We start from the raw sequence: 24,842 nt of genomic DNA on the forward strand, positions 1-24,842 counted from the left end.
GTTTTCGCTCTGTATTATATATTTGTTATTTTATTTTTATCACAGGCAAATATTCTCGCTTTCCAAAAAAAATGGTGATCAGTGAACGATTGTCCATTTTAGTACATAAGACATCCTCTAGTTTTACAAATATTGTACTTTATAAAATTCAATTTTATCTTCAACACTTTTGTTTTATTTATGCATGTGGCCTTGTATATAACAGAAATGCATAATACATACACTTTTGTAGCTTTCATATATTCTATGTCTTAATATTTTTGTTTGTAAGGAAAATCAGTTGGTAAAAATGGGTATATCTTTATTTTATAATAACTCATTTGTACCATACGTATTAGTTTTCCTTATTAGATTTTTTTTTCTTCAAAATTGAACATAAGCTGACACCTTAAACTCAGAATTTAATCATTAAAATCGGAGCAAAAGTAATTGTTAATTGTACTTAATAAATAAATAAACCTTAAAGTACAAGTAAACGAGGTAAATAAGGACAACAGTAGTATACCGCTGCTCAATATTCATAAATCGTTAGAAAAAACGAATCCGGGTTACAAACTAAAACCGAGGGAAACACATACATCAACTATAAGAACACAGAAAAACTCCAACGAAACCAAACGCAAACATACATAGAAACGGACTGTTTGATAACAACTGCTTAATTCAATCTTTTGGTACAGGACATTTTGAGAAACAATGGTGGGTTGAACATGTTATGTTGGTCATATGGCAATGCTTAGAAATATAGCTTAAGTTACAACACTATATGACAGGAATGCTGTACACAAAACGCAAGATTATTCAGTACAGAAAAATGCAAAGTTGAATAGTATAATAGTACATTACAACAAGTAAATCGAAGAATATTAACGGATATCTACCATTAACGACAGCACAGGAAACCACAAACTGCGCGTCACATGAATGATTTCACGTCACATTGTTGCAGGAGTAACAAAAGATTAACAGTAATAAACAGGTATAGTTATTTGACATTTAATAGCTTGTCATTTTATTTAAACTTAAGATAAAAGTGTTAGGAATGATTCTATTTGAAGAATGCAACATAGAAAAAAACGCGACCAATAATTAGTGGTGTGCATCCTTTAAAGTATTGATTTGAAAAAATAAACTAAACAGACCGGAAAAATTTAGGTAATTGATTTCTAAATCAAATTAAATGATGACTCTCAAATTATAAACCTATAATTGCGTGTTTCTTTCTTAGTCATTTGCATACGCCGCAGTGAATACCTTTCTATCAGGAAAAATGTTTTCTTGAAGTCGATTTAATCTTGCCTGCTTATACGGAAGGTCTTGTAGTGTCTTCGTATAATGAGATTTATTAATCAAGCGTAGGCATATGGAAATATTTTCTAAATGTATGATGTTTTGCAGGATATTTAGTGAAAAAATTAAGGGTAAAAAAAATCAAATATGGTGCGAACGAGTCCGTTATAAAATAAAAGGACGCCTCATTATGTTGGCATTGAATTCGAGTAAGATATACGTTTCAATACCATAAATATAAATGGGGAAAAAAATAAAAATTTTCATAGACTATAATCGGTAGAAATTTTGTTAGTAAACTTTTTTCAGGAATAAAAAAAACACACACATTCCAACAAGATGACCACAGGAAAACATAAGGAAGTACACCACTAATTAATGGCCCCATTGCTTTCTATGTTAAATTCCTCAATTTCGAGTGGTCACAGCTCTTTTATCTTAAGTTCAAATAAAGTGACAATCATTGCATATCAAAGCAACACCTTCTGGTGTCCTGTACTGAAAAAATCAACATACCTTACATGGCATATAAGAAAGAACTGGTTCCCAGAACTTCGGATGTACCAAAACAGGTACTTCCGATCTGACAAAAAGGCAAAATGTATCCTCCTTTTTAAATTTCATGCCATTTTTTTATTATTCAAATTTATCAGTCAAAAATTGTTCTGCAATGATCACCAGTCATGCAGCTTTCATTTAATACCAAAATTAATATAATATTCTAAATATTTTGAAAGTTATGTCCATGCGTAGGAACTATTTTGTGTTAAATATGTACTACTTTCTGGTATGTGCTTTCTGGCCGGGCCTGAATTAGTGGTGTTACACCATAACCACAAGTTGTATTCACTCTATCGTAGAAAATTTATACTTGCATCTAATGCGAACCTAGAAATGATAGATAGAAAGCAAAATATTAATCAATTGCTTATTGATCATTAGATTTTTTTCTCGAAAACTCTAAGTCTAGTTATGTTATTGACGGTTACATAAAACAAGTAACTGAAGCACAATATTCATATTTAACGCCGCTCTTTGTTCATTTCTCTAGCCTAAGTGGGGAGTCTTATCATTGGTTCTGTTTTGTCATATCTAAATGTTTTCTCATTTAAAGAATTTGCTGTCAATGGCAGATATTTCATAGGCTGTTAAATTAAGTGTGGGTTTTTTTTAAGACTTGCCTAGATATAGAGCTTGTCATATTGAAAGACAAACCTCCAAATGTTAAAGATCATATGTCGATCGTATGAAGTCTTTTTTTGGTTTCCGTTTGTTAAGTTAATGTCTAAGTGACATATGAATAAAAGGAGATGCAGATATAAATTGTATGTATGTATGCATCTCGCTATTTTGTTTTTTAAATTATATAATATTTTAATGCTACTTCAACTGTTTGTACAGATGTAGCTTCAATATGAATCTTATCTGCATCACAGTTTTGTAAGAAAGTACACACTTATCATGCTAATTTCAATGATTTTGAAAGGCATTAGATGTTATAGATGAAAATCTTTTAGAAATTCAAATGTTACGTCACTTTGTGTGTTGATGACTTTGGCTAACTCGACTGTTTATTTTTATGTGCTGGTATAGGTTGTTTTATGTAATGTATTCGTTTTTATTCTGTAGTTATTCACCACTTCGGTTTTATCGTGTATATCTATTATATAGTCATTTTATAAAAACTGTTTAAAAGTATGAATTATTCTAAATGATAAAGATGTTCTTATCCCAGGCAGAAAACCCTTGTCGCATTGGGCACAACTTTTTGGAACTTTTGGTCTTCAGTGCTCTTCAACTTTGTACTTGTTTTGGCTTTGTAACTTTTTCATCTGAGCGTCACTGGTTACTCTTGTGTGGACGAAACGCGCGTCTGGCGTATTAAATTTTAAACATGGTACTTTTTGATAGCTATTATTCGTGTGTTTCTCTGTCTTATATGTTCTTCCATTTATTTGTATTGTAGTCCTGTCATGTTTTGTTGTCATTTTAGTGTTATATTTAACATTGTCATAAAAGCGGGAGGTTTGGCATGCTACAAAACCAGGTTCAATCCACCAGTTTATTCTTAAAAGTTATATTATATTTCGTTTCTATGTGTGTTATATTTTAATGTTGTGTTTCTGTTGTGTCGTAGTTCTCCTCTTATATTTAATGCGTTTTCCTCGGTTTTAGTATGTAACCCGGATTTGTTTTTTTCTCAATCGATTATGCATTTCGAACAGCGTTATAGTACTGCCTTTATTTATACAAATAATATTGTTTATGCATGAAATATCATGCAAAATACTCTCTCTCGTTGTTTGATGCATTTATAAAAGCTAATTTTCGTAATGATAAATTCCCAGTTTCTACAGTATAGCCATACCTTATTGTAAATTAGAAGAAGAAAAACTTTTACGTTTTCTAATCATAAAGAAAGCGCAATTTACAACGCAAGGTTATTGAATGATCAATGTTATGGCCTTGAAACTGCTTGTATATTTACAAAATAAATATGTACATATACATGTTTTGTATGAGCAGGAAGTGATCTACTGCGTTTCACTCGATCAGATGATCAGGTCAACTCCTATCCCATAACAACATATATAAACTATTAATTTACCATAGACTATACCTTGGACATGCGCTGACTTGTATTATGCTTTAATTACACAACATGCTGTGTTCATATTCAATCTCCCTCTATGATAATAGTACCTTGATAATTAGTAACCTTGAAATATAAATTAATTTGTTAAAATTGTAGTATAGCTACCATAGACATGTAAAGAAGGTAGAATGGTCATAAAATCCTGTAACTGTCAGGTATGATTGCCGACGATCGATATATATTTTACAGGAATTAGAAAATTTATTTTCTTCTCACCTTATCAATAATAACAAAATGAACGCACAAAGAATTGTATTACAATATCGGTACTGCAAAAGAAAGAAAAGGAACATTGATACGTCTTTAAGAGAGCTCACTGTTGATGAAAAAAACCTCAAAATACTGAGTTCTTTGTAATTACAATCTAGCATCCTTCGACTTAAGTCTTCATATATATAGAAATGACAAAACCGAGTGTAATCATTCAAGTTATGTTGTACTCTTAATTCAAAAAGGAATGATTGAAATCGTCATTTCATAAGGTTTGAGGTTATTTACACGAGTTGTTTGACCGATACGATATCTGTCACTGAACAATGTGATACGTGTACCTTAAGACATTGAATAATGACTCGTCTGAACTGAATATTTACCTATTGAATCGCGATTGACCTATTCCTTTTGTGAACTATTTAACTGATTTGCTTGATGTTTGATGTTTTCGTAGCAGAATATAATTAATCTGTCGACATATCTTTTTTGTTTGGTTTGAAATTCATGCAACTCCTTATTGTTGTTTTTATCTTGGCTGATATTTAAGAATTGAATGCTTCTTTTTGTAAATTTATTGGGGTGTAAAAGCGTTGACCGAAGTACATTTTGTATGAAGCGCGTTGTATATTTATAACTTATTCCTTATTCATTACTTTTTCGTTACTTATTGTTCACGTCTTTTTCGTTTTTAGTTCATTGCTTAATCCTTATTCCTTATTAGGGACTTTTTTTTTACTTATTCCTTATTTCTTATTCGTTGTATATTTATAACTTATTCCTTATTCATTACTTTTTCGTTACTTATGGTTCACGTCTTTTTCGTTTTCAGTTCATTGCTTATTCCTTATTCGTTACCGTTTCGATACCTATATCTTATTCGTTACCGTTTCGTAACTTATTCCTTTTTTGCAACGTTCTGTTCCTTTTTGATTTTAATATGTTACCCCTTTGATTACTTCTTTTCTTTTCTTGACTCTGCTGAACGATACTGGTTCGAGTTTTTTAATCACCCAGTTAGCGCGTATGTTTCTACGCTCAACAGATACTCTTCTACTTATTCGTTCCTAATTCGCTTTGCATATGTTGCTCAATTTCAATGTTTGTTTCTAGTGTTAGTTATTGGTTCGTAAAGTTAAAATTATCCTGTTCGGGCATGTGTAACTATTCCACGCTCAACAGGTACTTTCTACTTATGCGTTCCTAATTTGCTTTTAATGTATTGCTCAATTTTAATTATTTGTCTCTATTGTTAGTTATTGGTTCGTATGGGTGATATTACCGTGTTAGCGCGTGTGCAACCGTTTCTGTGCTTGGCCACTTCCTTGTTACTTATTCACTTTTTATTCGTTGTCACTTTTTTAAGATTTTTTTTAAATTTCTGTTCATGTCTTTGGTGTTTATTTAAGTTTTGGTGAGTTCAATTAACCCCGTTAGTGCGTATGTTCCCGTTTCATTGCTCAACTGATTCCCTGTTTACTTATCCTTACTTATTTGTTTCTTATTCGCTTTTTATACGTTGCACCCTTTAATTGTCTTATTCTTGTCTCTGGTGTTAGTTCATGGTTCGCAGAGGTGAAATTACCTTATGAGTGCATTATGAACACAATAACCTAGTTGAGTTTTTTTTATTCAGTCAGAACTGAAGCTCATAAACATCCCAGAGTTTCGAACAATTCAATGATCAAAGATTCGGTAATATAATTAGTTATCAAAGGTAACAGGGTTATAATTTAATACGCCAGACGCGTGTTTTGTATACTTAGACTCGTCAGTGACGCTCAGATCCAAATAGTTAGAAAGCCAAACAAGTACAAAGAGCATTGATGACCAAAAATTACCAAACGTTGTGTCAAATACGGCTTAGGTTATCTATGCCTGTGATAAGAACATCCTTAGTATTTCGAATAATTCTTACTTAAGTAAAAAGGAAATTTATAAAAATGACCATATAATTGATATTCATGTCAATACCGAAGTGCTAACTTCTGGGCTGGTGATACCCTCTGGGATTAAACGTCCACCAGCAGTGGCATCGACCCAGTGGTTTAAATAGTTATCAAAGGTACCAGGCTTAAAATTTAATACGCAAGACGCGCGTTTCGTCTACATAAGACTCGTCAGTGACGCTCAGATCAAAATATTTTCAAAGACAAACAAGAACACAGTTGAAGAGCATTGATGACCCCAAATTCCAAAGAGTATAAACTAAACGTAAATGGTTGATAAAAAAAACTTATCCTGTAAAAGATTTCAGATCAAACATTTATTTTAACGGTAATTGATTTCTACGTCTTCTGTTCATCAACCCAACTGATCACTGTCAAATTAAAAAGAATATAGAATGAAATTCAAAACAGTGTGGCTGTGGCCATTGATTGACACATTAAATTCCTCCATTGACTGGGACAATCTACGTGAATGTTTGTCTGTAACGACCACTGTTCATGACGTACCTACGATAGACATTTAAACTGTGGGGTAACCAAAGGTTTCTTAACGCCTTTAATTATAAAATAATTCGAAAAAATACTCAGGAATAACCTTTATGTTTTGATTTATATAATTGATATAAATCAAAACATCGTGTTATTTCTGATTAATTTTTCGAATAACTTTATTAAGGTGTTGAGAACCTTTGGTGGCCCCATAGTTTAAGTGTCTTTAAAAAGTACATAGTGAGCAGTGGTCGTTACATACAAACGTTCACCTAAATTGTCCCAGTCAATGGATGAATTTAATGTGTCAATCAATGGCCATAGCCACACTGTTTTGAATTTCATTCTAATTGTGTGTATCCGTCTAAACTATTTTCATACGCCACATTTAATTTCTGTCTAACAAGAAACATGTTTTCTTCATGTCGATTCAATTGTACCGGCTTGCACTGAATGTCTTGTAGCATTTCCATATCATGAGAATGGTTAAATGAATTAATCGAGGGAAGGCATATGGAAATAGTTCATCAGTTCATATGTTTTCCAGGATCTTTTGTAATAAGATAAAGAGGTAACATATACAATATGGTGCAAACGAGTTCGTTTTAAAGAAACAAGATGCATATAAAATTTTACATTGATTTTGAGTAAGACTTACGTTATTCATACATGTATATACATGTAAACATAAAAAGTATATGAAAATCTTTATAAACTATAATAATCGGCTCAATTTTTCATGGTCAACACTTTTTCCAAATATTAAAATAAAACAAAAACAAAACAGAAAACGATTCCCTTCTATAATTCAGATATCATAGTATTTAAAATGATTCGAATACAGAGTGTCATAAACACATATACCAACACGATTGTCATGGTAACAGTCAACAACAATGGGTATTCACTCAATCGTAATCACCCACATTAACCCTTATGAAATATTTTTTAATTCTGTATTACCAAGAAGAAGTGGTATGATTGCCAATATGACGAGTATCCACAAAGTAATAGAAGTGCACAACTGCAGGGCATCGTACGACCATAATGAAGACTAAGTTAAAAATGGTGTTTGGATGAATAAATGTCTATCAAATCATAAACGAGGAAAACCAATTTGTCTGACTGACACTAGAACAATAAAAGAAAACCAGTATTAAGGCAGACATTTACCGACCAGTGATTAATATTTCCATTGGTTTTCCACCTATCAGTAAATCGTTCGAAATTAAATGGGAGAGGGGTTTTGATCGCCAAAAGCTAATTGAACACTGCTTCCTGTACATTTCCTGGTTCATGTAAGGAACTTTGTTATTGGTTACCTTTCTTCATGTTTGATTGTTTAATTTCTGAATATTCCATATGAAGCTTTTCTTTTTGATAGTGGAACTTTGATTTTAAGAATAATTAAATTCTATGTCATGTTTCTTTTTAGAACTGTTATAGCATATCGTGTATACACGTCCATGTGATAAGTATTATATGTTGGCATTCAACTGTCTTGTTGGGTATGCTATTTTTAGAATACTGTCTTAATAAAATATACTACACAATGCATCTCCTTTCATTTATCAGAATCGGTATATTGTGCTTTGTTCAACGGTACTTTCTTCGTTACAGTTCTGCATCACATTTATTTAATAAATTATCCTCAGATCATACTTAACATGATGAGAAAAGAATTACAGCTAAAGATGTTATTCAAATAGAATTATTTATGTTTGACATATGTTGTGCACGATTATACTGTATCTCCTTGATTGAAGCATTAACGCTTATTTTCGTAATAGCGAACTTCCAATAGATTTCTTAAAATTAATGTTGTACAACATACCAATACCTTACTATATATTAATCAGCCTTCACGTTTTCTATACTACAAAACACAACTTACAAGTTAAGATTACTAACTAATCAATGCAATGGCATTGAAACTACTTGTTTATTTACAAAATGAATATGAACATACACATGTTTTGTTTGAGCAACCTGTGATCTGCTGTGATGCTTTCATGGCACAACACAGAGTTCATTTCAATCTGTCAGATGATCAGGTCTTTTTCTATCACGTGTCAATATATATAAAAAAACTGTTAGTCCAGCATAGACTATACCTTTGAATTATAAATTGCAAAACATGATGTGTGCAGATTCATTATCCCTGTATGATAATGATTTAAAATTGCTCACTTGAAATATAAATCAATTTGTTCAAATTCAGCTGCCATTGTAACTGCAATTTAGACGATCTCAAAATATTTTATCTGAATTTACAATTGAAAGGAATGTTGTTAATCGTGCCCGGAAATTTAGAAATGATCCTTGTAAACTTATCGCTCCTTTAAATAACTTATTCTAAAAGGTTACCAATTCAACACTGTAATAAGATCATTGAATATTGTTTTTATTGGTATAAATATTGATTGTGTTATCAGTAAATTAAAAGCTAACTAAATATTACTAGTATGTTATATACATATAAACATTCATGGATCTACAATTTGTCGATAACTGTAACTTGGCATTGCACAAGGTCATGTTTTTCTCTGACTGTTTATGACGTCTTTACACTAAATCTATTGGATGTTTGATGTGTACGGATTGAGATTTTAGTCTTAGAAGCATGATTTTTTTATTAGTTGTTAGTGGCTTCGAACTAGCTTTCAGATAACTGCGAGTACACTCAGATCTGTTCCTAGTGTCTTTTTGTTGTCGGGATGTACAAGTACCCGGCCACGTCCAATTGTATTTTTGTCCATCTGAAGAGTTAAGCCTTTTCCAACTGATTTTTATAGTTCGTTCTTATGTTGTACTGTTATACCCCTGTCCCAGTTTAGGGGAGGGTTGGGATCCCGCTAACATGTTTAACTCCGCCACATTATTTATGTATGTGCCTGTCCCAAATCAGGATCCTCTAATTCAGTGGTTGTCGTTTGTTATGTGTTACATATTTGTTTTTCGTTCATTTTTTATATAAATAAGGCCGTTAGTTTTCTCGTTTGAATTGGTTTACATTATCATATCGGGGCCTTTTATATCTGACTATGCGTTATGGGCTTTGCTAATTGTTGAAGGCCGTACGATGACCTATAGTTGTTAATGTCTGTGTCATTTTGGTCTCTTATGGACAGTTGTCTCATTGGCAATCATACCACATCTTCTTTTTTATATGTTTTTTTTTAAATATGATCCTTTCAAAATATGAAAATTTGGAAAAGGAAATAATTTACTTTTTCCTCGATTTCAATGCGTAGATTATAATAAATTTAAAATAGTATAGTACATGAATGAGCTATGTTTCGGTAAAGTACGAAAACAGATCCTTACATTTTTTTGATGCATACTCGTAGCAGATTGCATTTTAACAAATATATTACGATATTGTGCGGGGTGGAATATTGTGAAAGAGAATATATATCTCTATAAAATGCTTTTGAACACAATAATAGTCATAAAGAAATTAGTTGTATAATGTTGTTTGTTTGTTTATTTTTATTTATTTGCCTCGGTTTTGTCTGTGTTTACTTGAGATATTGGTTTTGATTACCTGCTGGGTGTCATCTTCCCTTTCTCCTATATATTACACTTTTTGTGTATATATAGATATACATTTATTAATAACTATTACAAATTTTGTATAACCTTTTGTCGTCTTAATTATGATGAATTTGATTTCGACAGCATAATACATAAAACACAAATTTATAGTTGATTAGTTATCCTTCATTGTCGGGTTCCATGGCCTGCATAACATGTTCCCATAGTCAATATCTGAAAGTGCACTGTTGACTGTTTAAAATTTGCATAATGTTTTACAGGTAATTATGGTATCGCTAGTTCTTGAACCTATAAATGCTAGGATAATTGTGTTGTTCCCAATTATAACGTTTCGAAACTACATCTTACATCACGTTTCACTCAATTTCTTTTGTTCGTACCCGCGGAACGCCTACGATGCATACGTACCAATCCTTAGAGGAAACCGTTTGACGCAAACATCCGAAAGTAATTTGAGCAGTTATATCAGTTCCGGTTTTAAAAATTTAACTGTTTTTCGTCATTTTTCAGTTTCAAATAGGACGTCACTTGGCGTAGAGGTTTAAACGTATTCGGATGTGTCTACTTTTGTGTTTCAAATGTCTGGTTATGTAAATGTATTTCAGTTGTTTCCTGTAATTAGTTAATACTTCAGCTTTATCATGTACATCTTTTGAATATTCATTTTATTAAATTTACTGTTTGCAAAAGTATAAATTACTCTAAATTATAGGGATTTTCTGGTAACTTAACGGAAAACCCTTGCCGTTTTTGGCACAACCTTTTTGATCTTTTGGTCCTCGATGCTGTTTAACTTTGTACTCGTTTCGGCTTTCAAACTTTTGTATCTGTGCGTCACACATAGGTCTTGTGTGGACAAAATACACTTCTGGCGTATTAAAATTTTAAACTTGTTGCCTTTTGTTGGCTGTTGTTCGTGTGATTCTTTGTCAATTGTGTTCTCCAATTTATTTATATTGTAGTCCTGTGTTGTCATTTTGATGTTATATTTCATATGGCCATAAAAGTGCGAGGTTTGGCATGCCACAAAACCAGGTTCAACCCACCATTTTTTCCTTTAAAAATGCCCTGTACCAAGTCAGGAATATGGTCATTGTTATATTATAGTTCGTTTCTGTGTGTATTACATTATAACGTTGTGTCGTTTGTTTTCTCTTATTTTTGAGTGTAAATTCACATTGCGATAAGACGTGTCACGGTACTTGTCTATCCCAAATTCATGTATTTGGTTTTGATGTTATATATATATGTTATATTTGTTATTCTCGTGGGATTTTGTCTATATGTGTTACATTTTAGTGTTATGTCGTTGTTCTCCTCTTATATTTAATGCGTTTCCCTCGGTTTTAGTTTGTTATCCCGATTTTGTTTTTTGTCCATGGATTTATGAGTTTTGAACAGCGGTATACTACTGTTGCCTTTATTTACTAAAAGGTAAACTGAAAATAAAAGTGGGTAATTGGTACGTCTATAAAGACGGGAAATGTAGAAATAAAGCTATCAGTACTCTTAGTATACCTAAACATTTAATGAAATTAGTACACCATTCCTTAGGTAATTTTCACGGTACAAAACCGAGATAGTCCCAAGTCACTTTACTGGAGACCAAATAAATCCCTAGCACTTTAGTTTTTTACCTTGCCATTTTATTACTGTATTTCCTGTGCTATTCATGTATTCATTCTATAAAGTTAAATTGGCAATTTAGAAAATTATGTTTAAATCGTTGTTGATATCCCTTCCTTACATGCATGGTCATGCACTTTAATGTGTAGTTTTGTAGCATGATCTTATAAATTATATAATCGGAAGAACTGACAATCGGATGACCGCAAGTTTCTATGCCAACATACATAGAAACGAACTATTTGATAACAACTGCCATGTTTCTGACTTTTAACAGGACATTTTAAGAAAAAAGGTGGGTTGAACCTGGTTTAATGGATGACCAAACCTCTCTGTATAACAGTCATATATTCGCAGATATCATGGGATATTCTTTGGCGTTCTTTAACACAAGTTTTCGGTATTCATGATTTGTTACTGGTATATATATAAATATAATTTTTTTCTGTGACTGTATATTACATTAATTTGTAGGATCCTTTACTATAGATAATTTAGCTGATCTGTAACAATAACATCTCATGCCTTATATATCATGTACTGTAGTACGCCGCTAGATAAAAACTGACGAGGAAAGGTAACACACGGCCAGCGAAAGCACTTTTTTGAGAGCCCTGGTGGTCGTGTGGTCGAGGGAAGAACCACAAATTTGCAAAAGCAAATTTACAGATCTAACATTGTTGGGTTGATGTTTAGACGAGTTATATATATATATATACATAAGTACGTCTGAGTCAGTGACAACTCTACAACAGATGTATCCATCGGATCACCATCAATGATGGTGATACATGACTGTGTACATAATGTATATACAACTCGTCTAAACATCAACCCAACAATGTTAGATCTGTAAATTTGCTTTCGCTAATTTTTGGTTCTTCCCTCGCCGGGATTCGAACCCATGCTACTGTGATATCGTGACACCAAATCGCCTGCACTGCAGCCGTCCCGCTAGACCACACGACCACCTGGGCTCTCAAAAAAAGAGCTTTCACTGGCCGTGTGTTACCTTTCCTCGTCAGTTTTAATCTAGCGACGTACTACAGTACATGATATATAAGACATGAAGATGTTATTGTTACAGATCAGCTGAATTATCTAGAGTAAAGGATCCTACAAATTAATGTAATATACAGTCACAGAAAATAATTATATTTATAAGTACGTCTGAGTCAGTGACAACTCTACAACAGATGTATCCATCGGATCGCCATCAATGATGGTGATACATGGCTGTGTACATAATGTATATACAACTCGTCTAAACATCAACCCAACAATGTTAGATCTGTAAATTTGCTTTCGCTAATTTTTGGTTCTTCCCTCGCCGGGATTCGAACCCATGCTACTGTGATATCGTGACACCAAATCGCCTGCACTGCAGCCGTCCCGCTAGACCACACGACCACCTGGGCTCTCAAAAAAAGAGCTTTCACTGGCCGTGTGTTACCTTTCCTCGTCAGTTTTAATCTAGCGACGTACTACAGTACATGATATATAAGACATGAAGATGTTATTGTTACAGATCAGCTGAATTATCTATAGTAAAGGATCCTACAAATTAATGTAATATACAGTCACAGAAAATAATTATATTTATAAGTACGTCTGAGTCAGTGACAACTCTACAACAGATGTATCCATCGGATCGCCATCAATGATGGTGATACATGGCTGTGTACTTAATGTATATACAACTCGTCTAAACATCAACCCAACAATGTTAGATCTGTAAATTTGCTTTCGCAAATTTTTGGTTCTTCCCTCGCCTGGATTCGAACCCATGCTACTGTGATATCGTGACACCAAATCGCCTGCACTGCAGCCGTCCTGCTAGACGTAGGACTCTAAAGTGCGATGGAGACGCTAAAGTACGATGGTCACGCTAAAGTGCGATGGTCTTCACTAAAGAACGATGCCTACACACGCTAAAGTGCGATGGTCCGCGAAAGTATAGACGTAGTAAACGTTCTGTTGATTATGACGTGAACAGTCGTTTATAAATACAAGAAAAAATGAACATGCGAATAAATATAGACTATTTGATTAACAACTTTAGACCAAATGTCCATGACTTACTTAATATAAAACCTAACCGTGCTTTGTCGGCTGAGGCAAATGTGTTTTTTTCCCCGGGTGATGCTGGAAGAAGGACTTGTGTCCTGAAGTCGACCATTTTACTATATCCCAAATTCATGTATTTGGTTTTGATGTTATATTTGTTATTCTCGTGGGATTTTGTCTGCTGCTTGGTCAGTTTCTGTGTGTGTTACATTTTAGTGTTGTGTCGTTGTTCTCCTCTTATATTTAATGCGTTTCCCTCGGTTTAAGTTTGTTACCCCGATTTTGTTTTTTGCCCATGGATTTATGAGTTTTAAACAGCGGTATACTACTGTTGCCTTTATTTACTATATAGATATAAAAGTATACGCATAAGTATCCTTTATCTTGTTTCTATTAGAAGCTAACGGATATTGAAATCATTTTTTATGTTGCAGTTTACTTTGCGGTCCCCGTTAGAATATTGCCGATTTTATTGAAAATTAAAGTCGGTAAAATATAAGGTACATGTTTTTATGCGTAAATCATAAATTGTCCGCTAAAACATTATTTTGTACATTGTAGGAAAATAAAAACTCGCTGCGAAATGGAGAAAGCTCGGAGAACATTGCATTTCTCTCTCTTTTAAATAAAGATTTAAACTATTAAATGTTACACATACACAATGAACGAATTTTGTATTTGTAACTTACGATGACGACTTTAAAGGGAGAAGTTCACATGAGGGATAGACTACATGTGAACTGCAAGCTACACTTATTATCAAAATATTTGATACGCCCGAATTTAAAAAATTATACACAGGATATATAGATTTTTGTCACACCAAAATTACCATTTTTACAATTTTTACGTGGTCAGTCTATTATATTTTGAAACAATCACTTAAGCTTATCGGTAATTATAAAGCCTTTCACATATGTTATAAAACATTATCATACTAGCTTTTGCAAAACGAGACTTTTTATTAACATCCGTGTTCTTTAACATTTTAAGCCTTATAATATTACCCTTTTAGGCCATCGCACTTTCGCGTGATATTCCATCGTACTTTATCAAACAAACAACCATCGCACTTTAGCGTAATACACCATCGTACTTTAGCGTAGACCATCGCACTTTAGAGTACCATAGCACTTTGGACTCCTACATATATATTACTCACGACAAAACAATTTAATATCTATGTTCTTAAAAGATGTTTGCATGAGTATTTATTGAAGATATCTAATCATAACAAACAATATAATAAATGCTATTTTGCATTCGATAATATCCGCGTATTTATACGAAATACGGTCGTTTATCAGTCAAAAGCTCAAGAAATTTCTGCGGCAAAAGGTCATATCAGATGTAAAAATAATATATTTTGAAAAATGCACAATAAAAGCAGTGCTTTAAAATATAATGATACGATATCGATAACAACAATAAATGACGTCAAAACTTCAACAAAATTGTGCATAGTTCTATTTATAAACATGACTATGTTTTATTCGATAGTGCATTTGTTTTTTCATACATAATTATGCTTTATTCATAATATGTTCAAGGTGGGAATGGTTTTTTTTTGTATACATGTTTTTATAAATGACCGCTCTCGTTAAAAAAAAATCGGTCTCTCTATTCCTTATAACTATTATACAAAAAAAGGATATTAGCATCAATTACCAAAACTTTCAGACTGTATGCTATTATATATAAAATTCCGCGTGAAGCCAAGGAACAATATTTTATTGAACTTTATAAGCCCACACTAAATAGGAAGTGAAATTCGGTCCGTTAATAAAATTCCGTAAGATATATACAACTACCGCATGACGTTACTATAACGTAACGTCACAAGTCGTTACTATAACGTAACGTCACAAGTCGTTACTATTAACGATAACAATTCTGTCTGATGAACCGCTGGAGATGCGGTGAAAGCGCTAACAGAAACAATGTTCGATTTATGATGTGATTTTTTGTGTTTTTTACTTTTAAATTATATATATATATATATATATTTGAGATAATATATATAAAAAAGGTCATGGGAAAAACAAAAAATCATGTCTTTAGAATCTGCATTTTTATGGCACAAAACAAAGAACAAACATCGAGGAATGACAGAAAGTTAAATCACAACAATACTGAACTCCGAGGAAAATTCAAAACGGAAAGTCCCCAATCAAATGACAAAATCAAATGATAAAACACAACAAACGAATGGACAACAACTGTCATATTCCTGACTTGGTACAGGCATTTTCAAATAAAAACATCAATGCATGTCGTGCTATATTCATTAAACACTAAAACGTCACTCGTGCATAAAACCTATATTAATCTCACACGAATTGTTGATAACGAGGTTTATAATAAAGATATAATTGCAAAACATGTTAAAATTATTATTTCCTTAATCAAAGGAAAAAATTGGTATTCCAGAACATATAAAAAAAAAATTATATATGATTTCATCATTAATTTGATAAATCAAAAAATTGATACTTAAGTCGATGATATGATTGAATAATTAAATTACATCAGAAATATAATATGACTAAAATATTTTTTTGGAAAATAAGTATAATTGTGTCTGATTTCTACGATTATTTATGGTATTTGACTTTTAATAAAATAATATCATAAAACTGCAAATCGTTGATAAGATACCTTTTTATAGATATGAATATTTTACAAATTAACTTCTTTTGTTAATTCTGTTATCAAAAGATCTATTTTGGTTTTGATTTTATGCAATTATTGTTAATTAGAAAATAATAACATCCAAAATCATAAACTTACAAGTCTTCCGATTTCATAAGTAGGATGATCGTAGCTTTTTGTTTACCCCGATACACTATTGCAAAACTCCTCACAGAGCATAAATTTGTGATTGGAAACACCTAGATTATATTGATCAATAGCAAAGAGTATAGGTTAGGGAGAAAGAGTCAGGAGGATCTACAGTACTCACAAACATGTTGTTAATTGATGTCTGTCAATGTTGTTTTTCGTTCATTTTTGTGGATAAATGTGTACATAGGAATAAAATTGAGAATGGAAATGGGAAATGTGTCAAAGAGACAACAACCCGACCATAGAAGAACAGACAACAGCAGAAGGTCACCAACGGGTCTTCAATCCAGCGAAAAATTCCCGCACCCGGAGGCGTCCTTCAGCTTGCCCCTAAACAATATATATATACTAGTTCAGTGATAATGAACGCCATACTAAAATAGATCGATTATTTATATTTTTAAGGGAAGAATTAGAAGCAACAGTGGTAAGATAAAAGAGGGACGAAAGATACCAGAGGGATAGTCAAACTCTATATCTATACTAGTAAAACCATTTGAAAAAGACCAATCAAACGAATCGTTGCATACAAAGAGAAACACCATTTGTTCGACAAAAGAATGTGAAGGCCTATTCTGAGTTTTATTTTCATCGATAGCTCAAGTGTCTAAAGAAAGTCTGGAAGCACGAGACACAGATAAAACTATATATTCTATGTCGTTTTAAATTCGGTTAGATCTTAATCAGCACACAATCAGCTAGGGTATGTCTTTACCGTAAAAAGCACAATTTTTAGATACATGTTTTGCTACGGTGCTGCCTTTGTGTATAGAAAGAGGACTCCAGGAGCATTTATATCTTCTTTTTTTTAAGTTTCTGATGTTCTAATAATTAGCACTTATGTTTTGCGCATACTGATCATGAAGCTTTAGGTGACAATTGTTTTAGTTGCTTATAATTGTCTTTAATCCCATAAGAACAATCTATTTGCATCTGCTATATAATCAAGACAAGAGTGCACATTCTGAAATGTCTCGCCTTCTTAACTAATCATTGATATTATGTTGATGGTCCTAAATTATAAAGCTTTTTTAAAACGGTCACATAAACTCAACATTAACCAAGAACACTTAACATTGGTCAATCATTCCATACACCAAATATAGTAGATCTATTGCATATAGTATAAGAAAAACGGACCAAAACACAAAATTTTAACTATAGCCACTGGACCACGAAAATGAGGTCAAGGCCAGATGACACCTGCCAGTTGGACATGTACACCTTACAGTCCTTCCATACACCGAATATACTAGACCTTTTGCTTATAGTATCTGAGATATGGACTTGACCACCAAAACTTAACCTTGTTCACTGATCCATGAAATGAGGTCGAGGTCAAGTGAAAACTGTCTGACTGGCATGAGGACCTTGCAAGGTACGCACGTACCAAATATAGTTATCCTATTACTTATAATAAGAGAGAATTTAACATTACAAAAATTCTTGAATTTTTTTCAAGTAGTCACTGAACCATGAAAATGAGGTCAAGGACATTGGACATGTGACTGACGGAAACTTCGTAACATGAGGCATCTATATACAAAGAATGAAGCATCCAGGTCTAACACCTTCCAAAATATAAAGCTTTTAAGAAGTTAGCTAACGCCGCCGCCGCCGGATCACTATCCCTATGTCGAGCTTTCTGCAACAAAAGTTGCAGGCTCGACAAAAACGTCTGAAATAGTATCTTTTGTCTTGGTTTACATAAACTAATAGTCAACGATCACCAGCATCGCTCAGGGCGAAAGTCTCTTGCGCTGGTCTCTGAAAAAATATCAGGGACCAAATTACCAGCAAACACATATCTCGCAGCCAAACCAACCGTGTCGACCGATTGGAATTTGAAAGGACGACAGGTCTTTGTATTAAAGAAGAAAAGAATTGACAGAATGGCGTAAAACAGTTTTTCAGTATCAAACATATACGCTAAGAAACATTTGACCAATGAAGCTGTAACCTCTTTCGTTTATTCCTGCTGAAATAAGCCATTTACAGATTAATATCAGATCCTCTGTTAACATTGAAAGAGAATTAATACGATAATTTAGAGATTATTTTCAATAATGGTGCTTATAATTGACGGGAAAATATTTGATATTCATTTTGTGGTTAGTGTTGAACAATCATTATGTCGTTCGATGACCATAGTGATATTTACGTTTTTTTTTTATTTGGATAGGTTTTCATTTCAGAGCCATGACGAAAATCCAGGACACCAATTAAATAACATGCATGGTGTTTGTTTTATAATAACGTTTTCATGATAAAAAATAATGCACAGTCTCTTATGAAGGAAAGGAAATTGGGATGTCTGTAAATGTAACATTTGATAAAAACTATTAAACAATAATTATATGTAAATACAGTAATTATATATAACTATAAAATGTCGACGTCTCTCAAATTATCTAAAAAAACATTTTGGTTGCGTATTATACTGTAACTTGTGTATGGTTGTGTGCCAGTTATGTTGAAATCTAATAATGATTCCTTGAAACTTCATAGTAAATTCAAAGTGCTCGCTATTAATAGATAATCTGCTAAGTAGTACACATATGTGTATCCATTGAAATACGAGGAGACTGGTGTGAAGGGTAAGTTTTATTCAAATTCTTCTTTCAAGTCAATAGTTATCAAAGGTACCAGGATTATAATTTAGAATGCCAGTCGCGCGTTTCGTTTATATAAGACTCATCAGTGACATTCAAATCAAAATGTTTATAAACTATACAAGTACAAAGTTGAAGAGCATTGAGGATCTAAAATTCCATAAAGTTGTGCCAAATACGGCTAAGGTAATTTATGCTTGTGATAAGAAAATCCTTAGTTTTTCGAAAAATTCAAAGTTTTGTAAACAGGAAATTTATAAAAATAACCACATTATTGATATTCATGTCAACACCTAAGTGTTGACTTCTAGGCTGGTAATACCCTCGGTGACGAAACGTCCACCAGAAGTACGTGGCATCGACCCAGTGGTGTAGATAGTTATCAAAGGTACCAGGATTATAATTTAGTACGCCAGACGCGCGTTTCGTCTATATAAGACTCATCAGTGGCGCTCAAATCAAAATATTTATAAAGCCAAACAAGTACAAAGTTGAAGAGCATTGAGGATCTAAAATTCCAAAAAGTTGTGCCAAATACGGCTAAGGTATTCTATGCCTGGGATAAGAAAATCCTTAGTTTTTCGAAAAATTCAAAGTTTTGAAAACAGGAAATTCATAAAAATGACCATAAGTCACTATTGATATTCATGTCAACACCGAAGTGTTTGGATTTTTTTTTATAGCGACAGACGTAATGCAGTAAGCAAGTTTGAACGGTAGTTAAGGTCACATAAAATGTCATTCGAACATTATTATGTCTTCCCGACACATTTATTTCTTAGAAATTTAATTTCAAAAGATCAACAAAGCAAAATATTTTTATTTTCAAACCATTTCCTGTTTATTTGCGAATTGAAAAAAACCATTTCAAATATTTGACCGATCATCAACGACAGTGACGTAGGAACTGAAAATAGGCAAATATTGCAGTTATAATTAGTTACACGATTATCAAGTGTGCAACAAGACAGTAAACAAAAGATTTTTTTTATTTATCTATATTAGATACACAATTAAGTCAAACATGAATACGTTAGTTTTTCCCCCCGTTCTGCTGTACCGTATGTATCGGACGTCGATCGAAACTAAAACTCAATTAGTGAGACAGAAATATAGAAACCATGAAACAGGAAAACGATGAAAAGAATAAATAGTGTGATTGAAATTTGTTGTTATTTAGATATAACTTCGTAGAATGTTAGTATTTTGTGATCTACTATTCCAATTACTTTGGTTTATCAAAATTTTGCCTGTGAGCGACATTATTAAGGTCATAATGTCACATAACCATAGGCAATGATAGGTTTACAGCAGGTCGAGGAGTTCAAAATAGAAAATTTATAGAAATCATTCAATTTCTTTTCAAAGCCTCATTGAATAGATAGACCGATGCATAATTTTCCTATACATGTGGGCCTTAGACTTTTGATGATTACACTCGTAACGTACAGTTTAATAAAACAATGTTTACATTTTTAGGTTTTTAACAATTGTTTTGGTAAAATGATTTTCAACTTTTACAAACCAACGGTTAACTACGGAAGCTGGGCTGACAGATTTAGCAGTACTTGGACTTTTCTACTTCTGTTGATACTAGCACTTCTGACTGTTTGGCGTCATTACAGAGGACCAAACTTTATTTGCAAAACACCACCCGAATTTCCACGACATTGGAACGACTTTATTGACGAATCATGTTGGTTATCCAGACAAATTATACCTTCAGTAGATATTCTTGAAGTAATGGATTACAAGGACAGTGCAAACGAAGACGGCACACGAACTCTGTACCAGTGGCTTCCTTTAATTTTATTCTTTCAGGCACTTTTGTTTTTGTTACCCGACATCATTTTAAGGATTTGTGAGTCAAGTTTTGGGTTTGGATGCCAGAAGCTTTCAAAAATGATACAAGACTACAGGCAATATTCTGCAGACGACCGAAAATATTTTGCAATAGAGATAGGTTCATATCTTCATCAAGAGTTTAGTGAACGTTTGCTTAGGGTCCTACCTTTTGGTTTTTTAACAGTATTACTAGCATTTGTGAAATTGTTGTTTTTCGTCAATGCAGCTACACAGTTGATCATTCTAGAAGGATATTTATCACCCCAAAATGTCACTTCTTATGGCCATTATGTGTTTGAAAGTATAATCAACACAAATTATTCAACAATAGCGTATTCGCCTGTATTTCCACGAGAGGTATTGTGTGACCGTAAATTCATTCAAGTGTCGAATGTGCAGTCGTACCAGTTTCAGTGTCTAGTACCGGTCAACGAATTTAACGAACAAATCTGTTTTTTTGTTTGGATCTGGCTTCTAGTAGTTTGTATAGCGGCCGGTACCAGTGGGATGTTGTTCCTTGTAAAGTCATTATTACCTATGGTGAGACAAAGGTATGATATAACTTTCGCTTTGTTATTATTTTTCATCCAATGAAACGTGAAAAGGGTAAAATGTTTCGTTCGCTTGTCTGTCGCCTTTTAGTCAAGGTTAATTGTGTCCTAAGTGGTTTATTTTGGCAACGAAATTTAAAAATGTCACAATTCCACATTAAATGCATTTTTTTACTACTGTATATCAGACAAATGTCTCAAAACGGTCATTTTGTCTCTTGTGAAGAGTTGTGTCATTGACAATCATACGACGTGTAAACATTACAGAACATTAACGTACAAATCATAAGGGCTATTCGTCCTGAATATAAATGAAAATCGTCCACACTTGAACAACTGCGCGTGCTACCGTTAACAATTAAAGACTCTAACTACATAAATATATCAACGAATCTCATTATCTAGATACACCTTTCATTCCTTAACCTTTTTGCGATGAGTTTTACCTGATTCACACTGCAGTTGGAAGAGAGTTTCAGAATTTCGTAACATGAAACTCTTGTACATTTATCATAATCAATTTTTTTTTAATTTTCCACGCTATCAACATTTTTTTTTAAATCTGGATTCAGAATATTGTTTTTTGTCATCTTGGGGATCAGATTTTCAATAAGGAATAAAATATCCTCCCACATGAAGTTAAATGGTCGTTCACTTTCACATATTTATGAATATTATTTCAGATACATTAAAAAGTACCTGAGTATGTCAAATATTTCTGTCACGTCAGCTGAGGTCAGTTCTTTCAGTGGTACTACGATAGGGCAAGATGGTGTGATGGTTTTAAAAATGATAGGCGATATATCATCTGATATCTTGGTGAAAGACATTGTCATTCAAATCTGGAATATTCATAAATCAAAGGAACTGCAGAATATGGTATCAGTACAGCAAACTCCTTCGTTTCAAGAACAAATGACCGGAAGTGCTTCAGGTGGTCAACACGTGACCAACTTAACACCTGCTGCTTCTCCTGAAATGATTGAGATGGAAAAAACTGGCGTGTAACCATTTTATAATCAACAAACAGTATCCACCTTTATTGGTTCAAAACTCATTCACATAAAAAGTATATATTGATGTTTATATATATATAAGCATGCATTTTTTAACATATATATCCGGATCTGGTGTACTAAAAAAATATTTACACCGTATGTTTGTGGCATAACATCGTGGCCACAAGTTAATTTTTTTTCTGTTTAGTATTAAATTTATATTAAGATCCATTTTGTTACATCTTGTGATCAATTTTATTTGCCAATAACCAATGGCAGTCAGCAGGGTTAAAGAACATCAGTTGTTCGACCTGTTAGTCAAATGCGTTTTGTTTAAATATACTTCTTCACTTTTTTGGTCTTTGGGAAAATGTTGTTTGTGCTGTTTTTAGACCCTTCTACAACGAAATTTGTTTTATATGCACACGTATAAAAATTGCGGTTTTTATCCAACGCAATCATAGGTTTGAACGTAGTTTTCAATTTAGACTCGTATATATATTAGACGAGTTGTATATATATATATTATATCATTCAACGCGTTGAGGCTAATATTATATTGGAGAGCAAACACGACTTACTTATTTTATATCAACTTTTGACTTTTTAATTGTAATTATTTATAACTTACTTGTTTTATATAACCGTTTATTCTTTTTCATTGTACTTTGTTTTCTTTTTATAGAAAATATATTATTTTTCTCAATTGTTTGTTTTTGTTGAAAAAACATAAACTGACAATACTTATATATTGTTGTCGTGGCTTAATTACAATTAGCGTTGATGTGTTATCTGCTGATGTGATTATTTAGGTATTGCAAGACACTATATGTTTGCCTTTCACATTACGTCAGCCCTGGAATCTTTTTTTAAGTTGCAATCTACGTTTACACTCTATCAGTAAATCTGGTTGCAATTGTTTGTCAATTACAACAGAAACTTTTTGCTTTTCGTTTCTTGAAATCTGCATTTTATACTAAGCTGAACAACATAAAAAAATGTATACACTTTGAAAAATTGTAGTAAGAAGAAGCATGGTATAAGACAGATGTAATGATGTAATTATCTTAATAGAGATTTCCAATAAAATGACTTTACTCGACATAACCGACCTAACTCAACGTATTTCGTCCTACTGCATTGAAGCATGAAGGAGGGGAGCATACAATGCATGCATGTTTTGCTCTTTGAACACGCATTGTTTGCTGGAATATACCTTCAGTAAAACTCAACCCCAACTAATTTTTTTACTCTTTAAGTATTTTGTCATTAAACTTTGAATGATTTTATTGACACAAATAATATAATGGAACAATTATATTAGCAACTTGTAATCAAACACACCCATTATTTCTTGTCATTTCACTTGACCCATATTTTAGTTCTTCTCAAATTATGAATTTCAAAAAACTACCAAGACGAAATTTAGCATGCTAATATTAAAATAACGAATTCCGAAGCGAGAAGGTTGCCTTTTTATTGTTTTAAAAAGATTAAACGTTGAAAGTAGATTCCAACACACCCGAATGTAAAAGGTGTACTCGACTTTTAAAACAAAATAGTATTTTTCTATAATTTAATTGAAGATAATTTGATGTGGGCAGAAATTCATATCAATGATATATTTTTCATAAGTACTTTTTCGTCTTTACCTATACCAAATTATGGGGCAAGGTTTTTGTTTAAGTATACCTAAACTTTCATCCGAGGATACAGGGGTAGATGGCGTACTCCCCCTTTTCGATGCCTAAATAAGTTTTAAAATCTCATGTTTTCCACAATATCATTTTTAGCGTATAATTGTTTTTTGCATCGCTCCGCTCGTCAGTATAAATTCAATTATCGAAAACTACACCCTCTTTCAAATATCTTGGATCCGGCCATAACCAAAACTGTATTGCACGAAAAAAAAACTTATAAATGATTGTCGTTTGACTTTGATAAATACTTTTTAAAAACAACAATGTCTGAACATTAGGCATCTCGAATGTGATTTAACAGAATAAGAATACATACTGAATTGGATTTTTTCCCGTGATTTAGTAGCTCACTGAACACAGAAATGTGATACTTACGTGTAATCTAATGGACACATGGGCACTACATAAAATCTATACAGTTATGACCACTAATGGTCCTACAGATAC

The 24,842-nt window shown here is 32.7% G+C and overlaps 1 protein-coding gene across 4 annotated transcripts; it reads left to right on the plus strand.

The window, feature by feature from the left end:
- Positions 1 to 860: 860 nt before the first annotated feature.
- On the plus strand, positions 861 to 23,401 carry LOC139511775 (innexin-11-like). 4 transcript variants are annotated; one of them, XM_071298830.1, is made up of 4 exons: positions 877 to 979; positions 17,095 to 17,392; positions 20,781 to 21,697; positions 22,381 to 23,401. In XM_071298830.1, the coding sequence occupies exons 3-4, from the start codon at positions 20,805 to 20,807 to the stop codon at positions 22,703 to 22,705; spliced, it is 1,218 nt and encodes a 405-aa protein (XP_071154931.1). In that variant the 5' UTR covers positions 877 to 979; positions 17,095 to 17,392; positions 20,781 to 20,804; the 3' UTR covers positions 22,706 to 23,401. The 4 variants fall into 4 exon arrangements, with proteins under 4 accessions (XP_071154932.1, XP_071154931.1, XP_071154929.1 ...); XM_071298828.1 differs by having other exon boundaries at positions 905 to 979; positions 17,095 to 17,116; XM_071298831.1 differs by lacking the exon at positions 17,095 to 17,392 and having other exon boundaries at positions 861 to 979.
- The last annotated feature ends 1,441 nt before the right edge of the window (positions 23,402 to 24,842 follow it).

The sequence above is a fragment of the Mytilus edulis genome, chromosome 2 (genome assembly GCF_963676685.1).
Source record: "Mytilus edulis chromosome 2, xbMytEdul2.2, whole genome shotgun sequence".
NCBI lineage: Eukaryota > Metazoa > Mollusca > Bivalvia > Mytilida > Mytilidae > Mytilus > Mytilus edulis.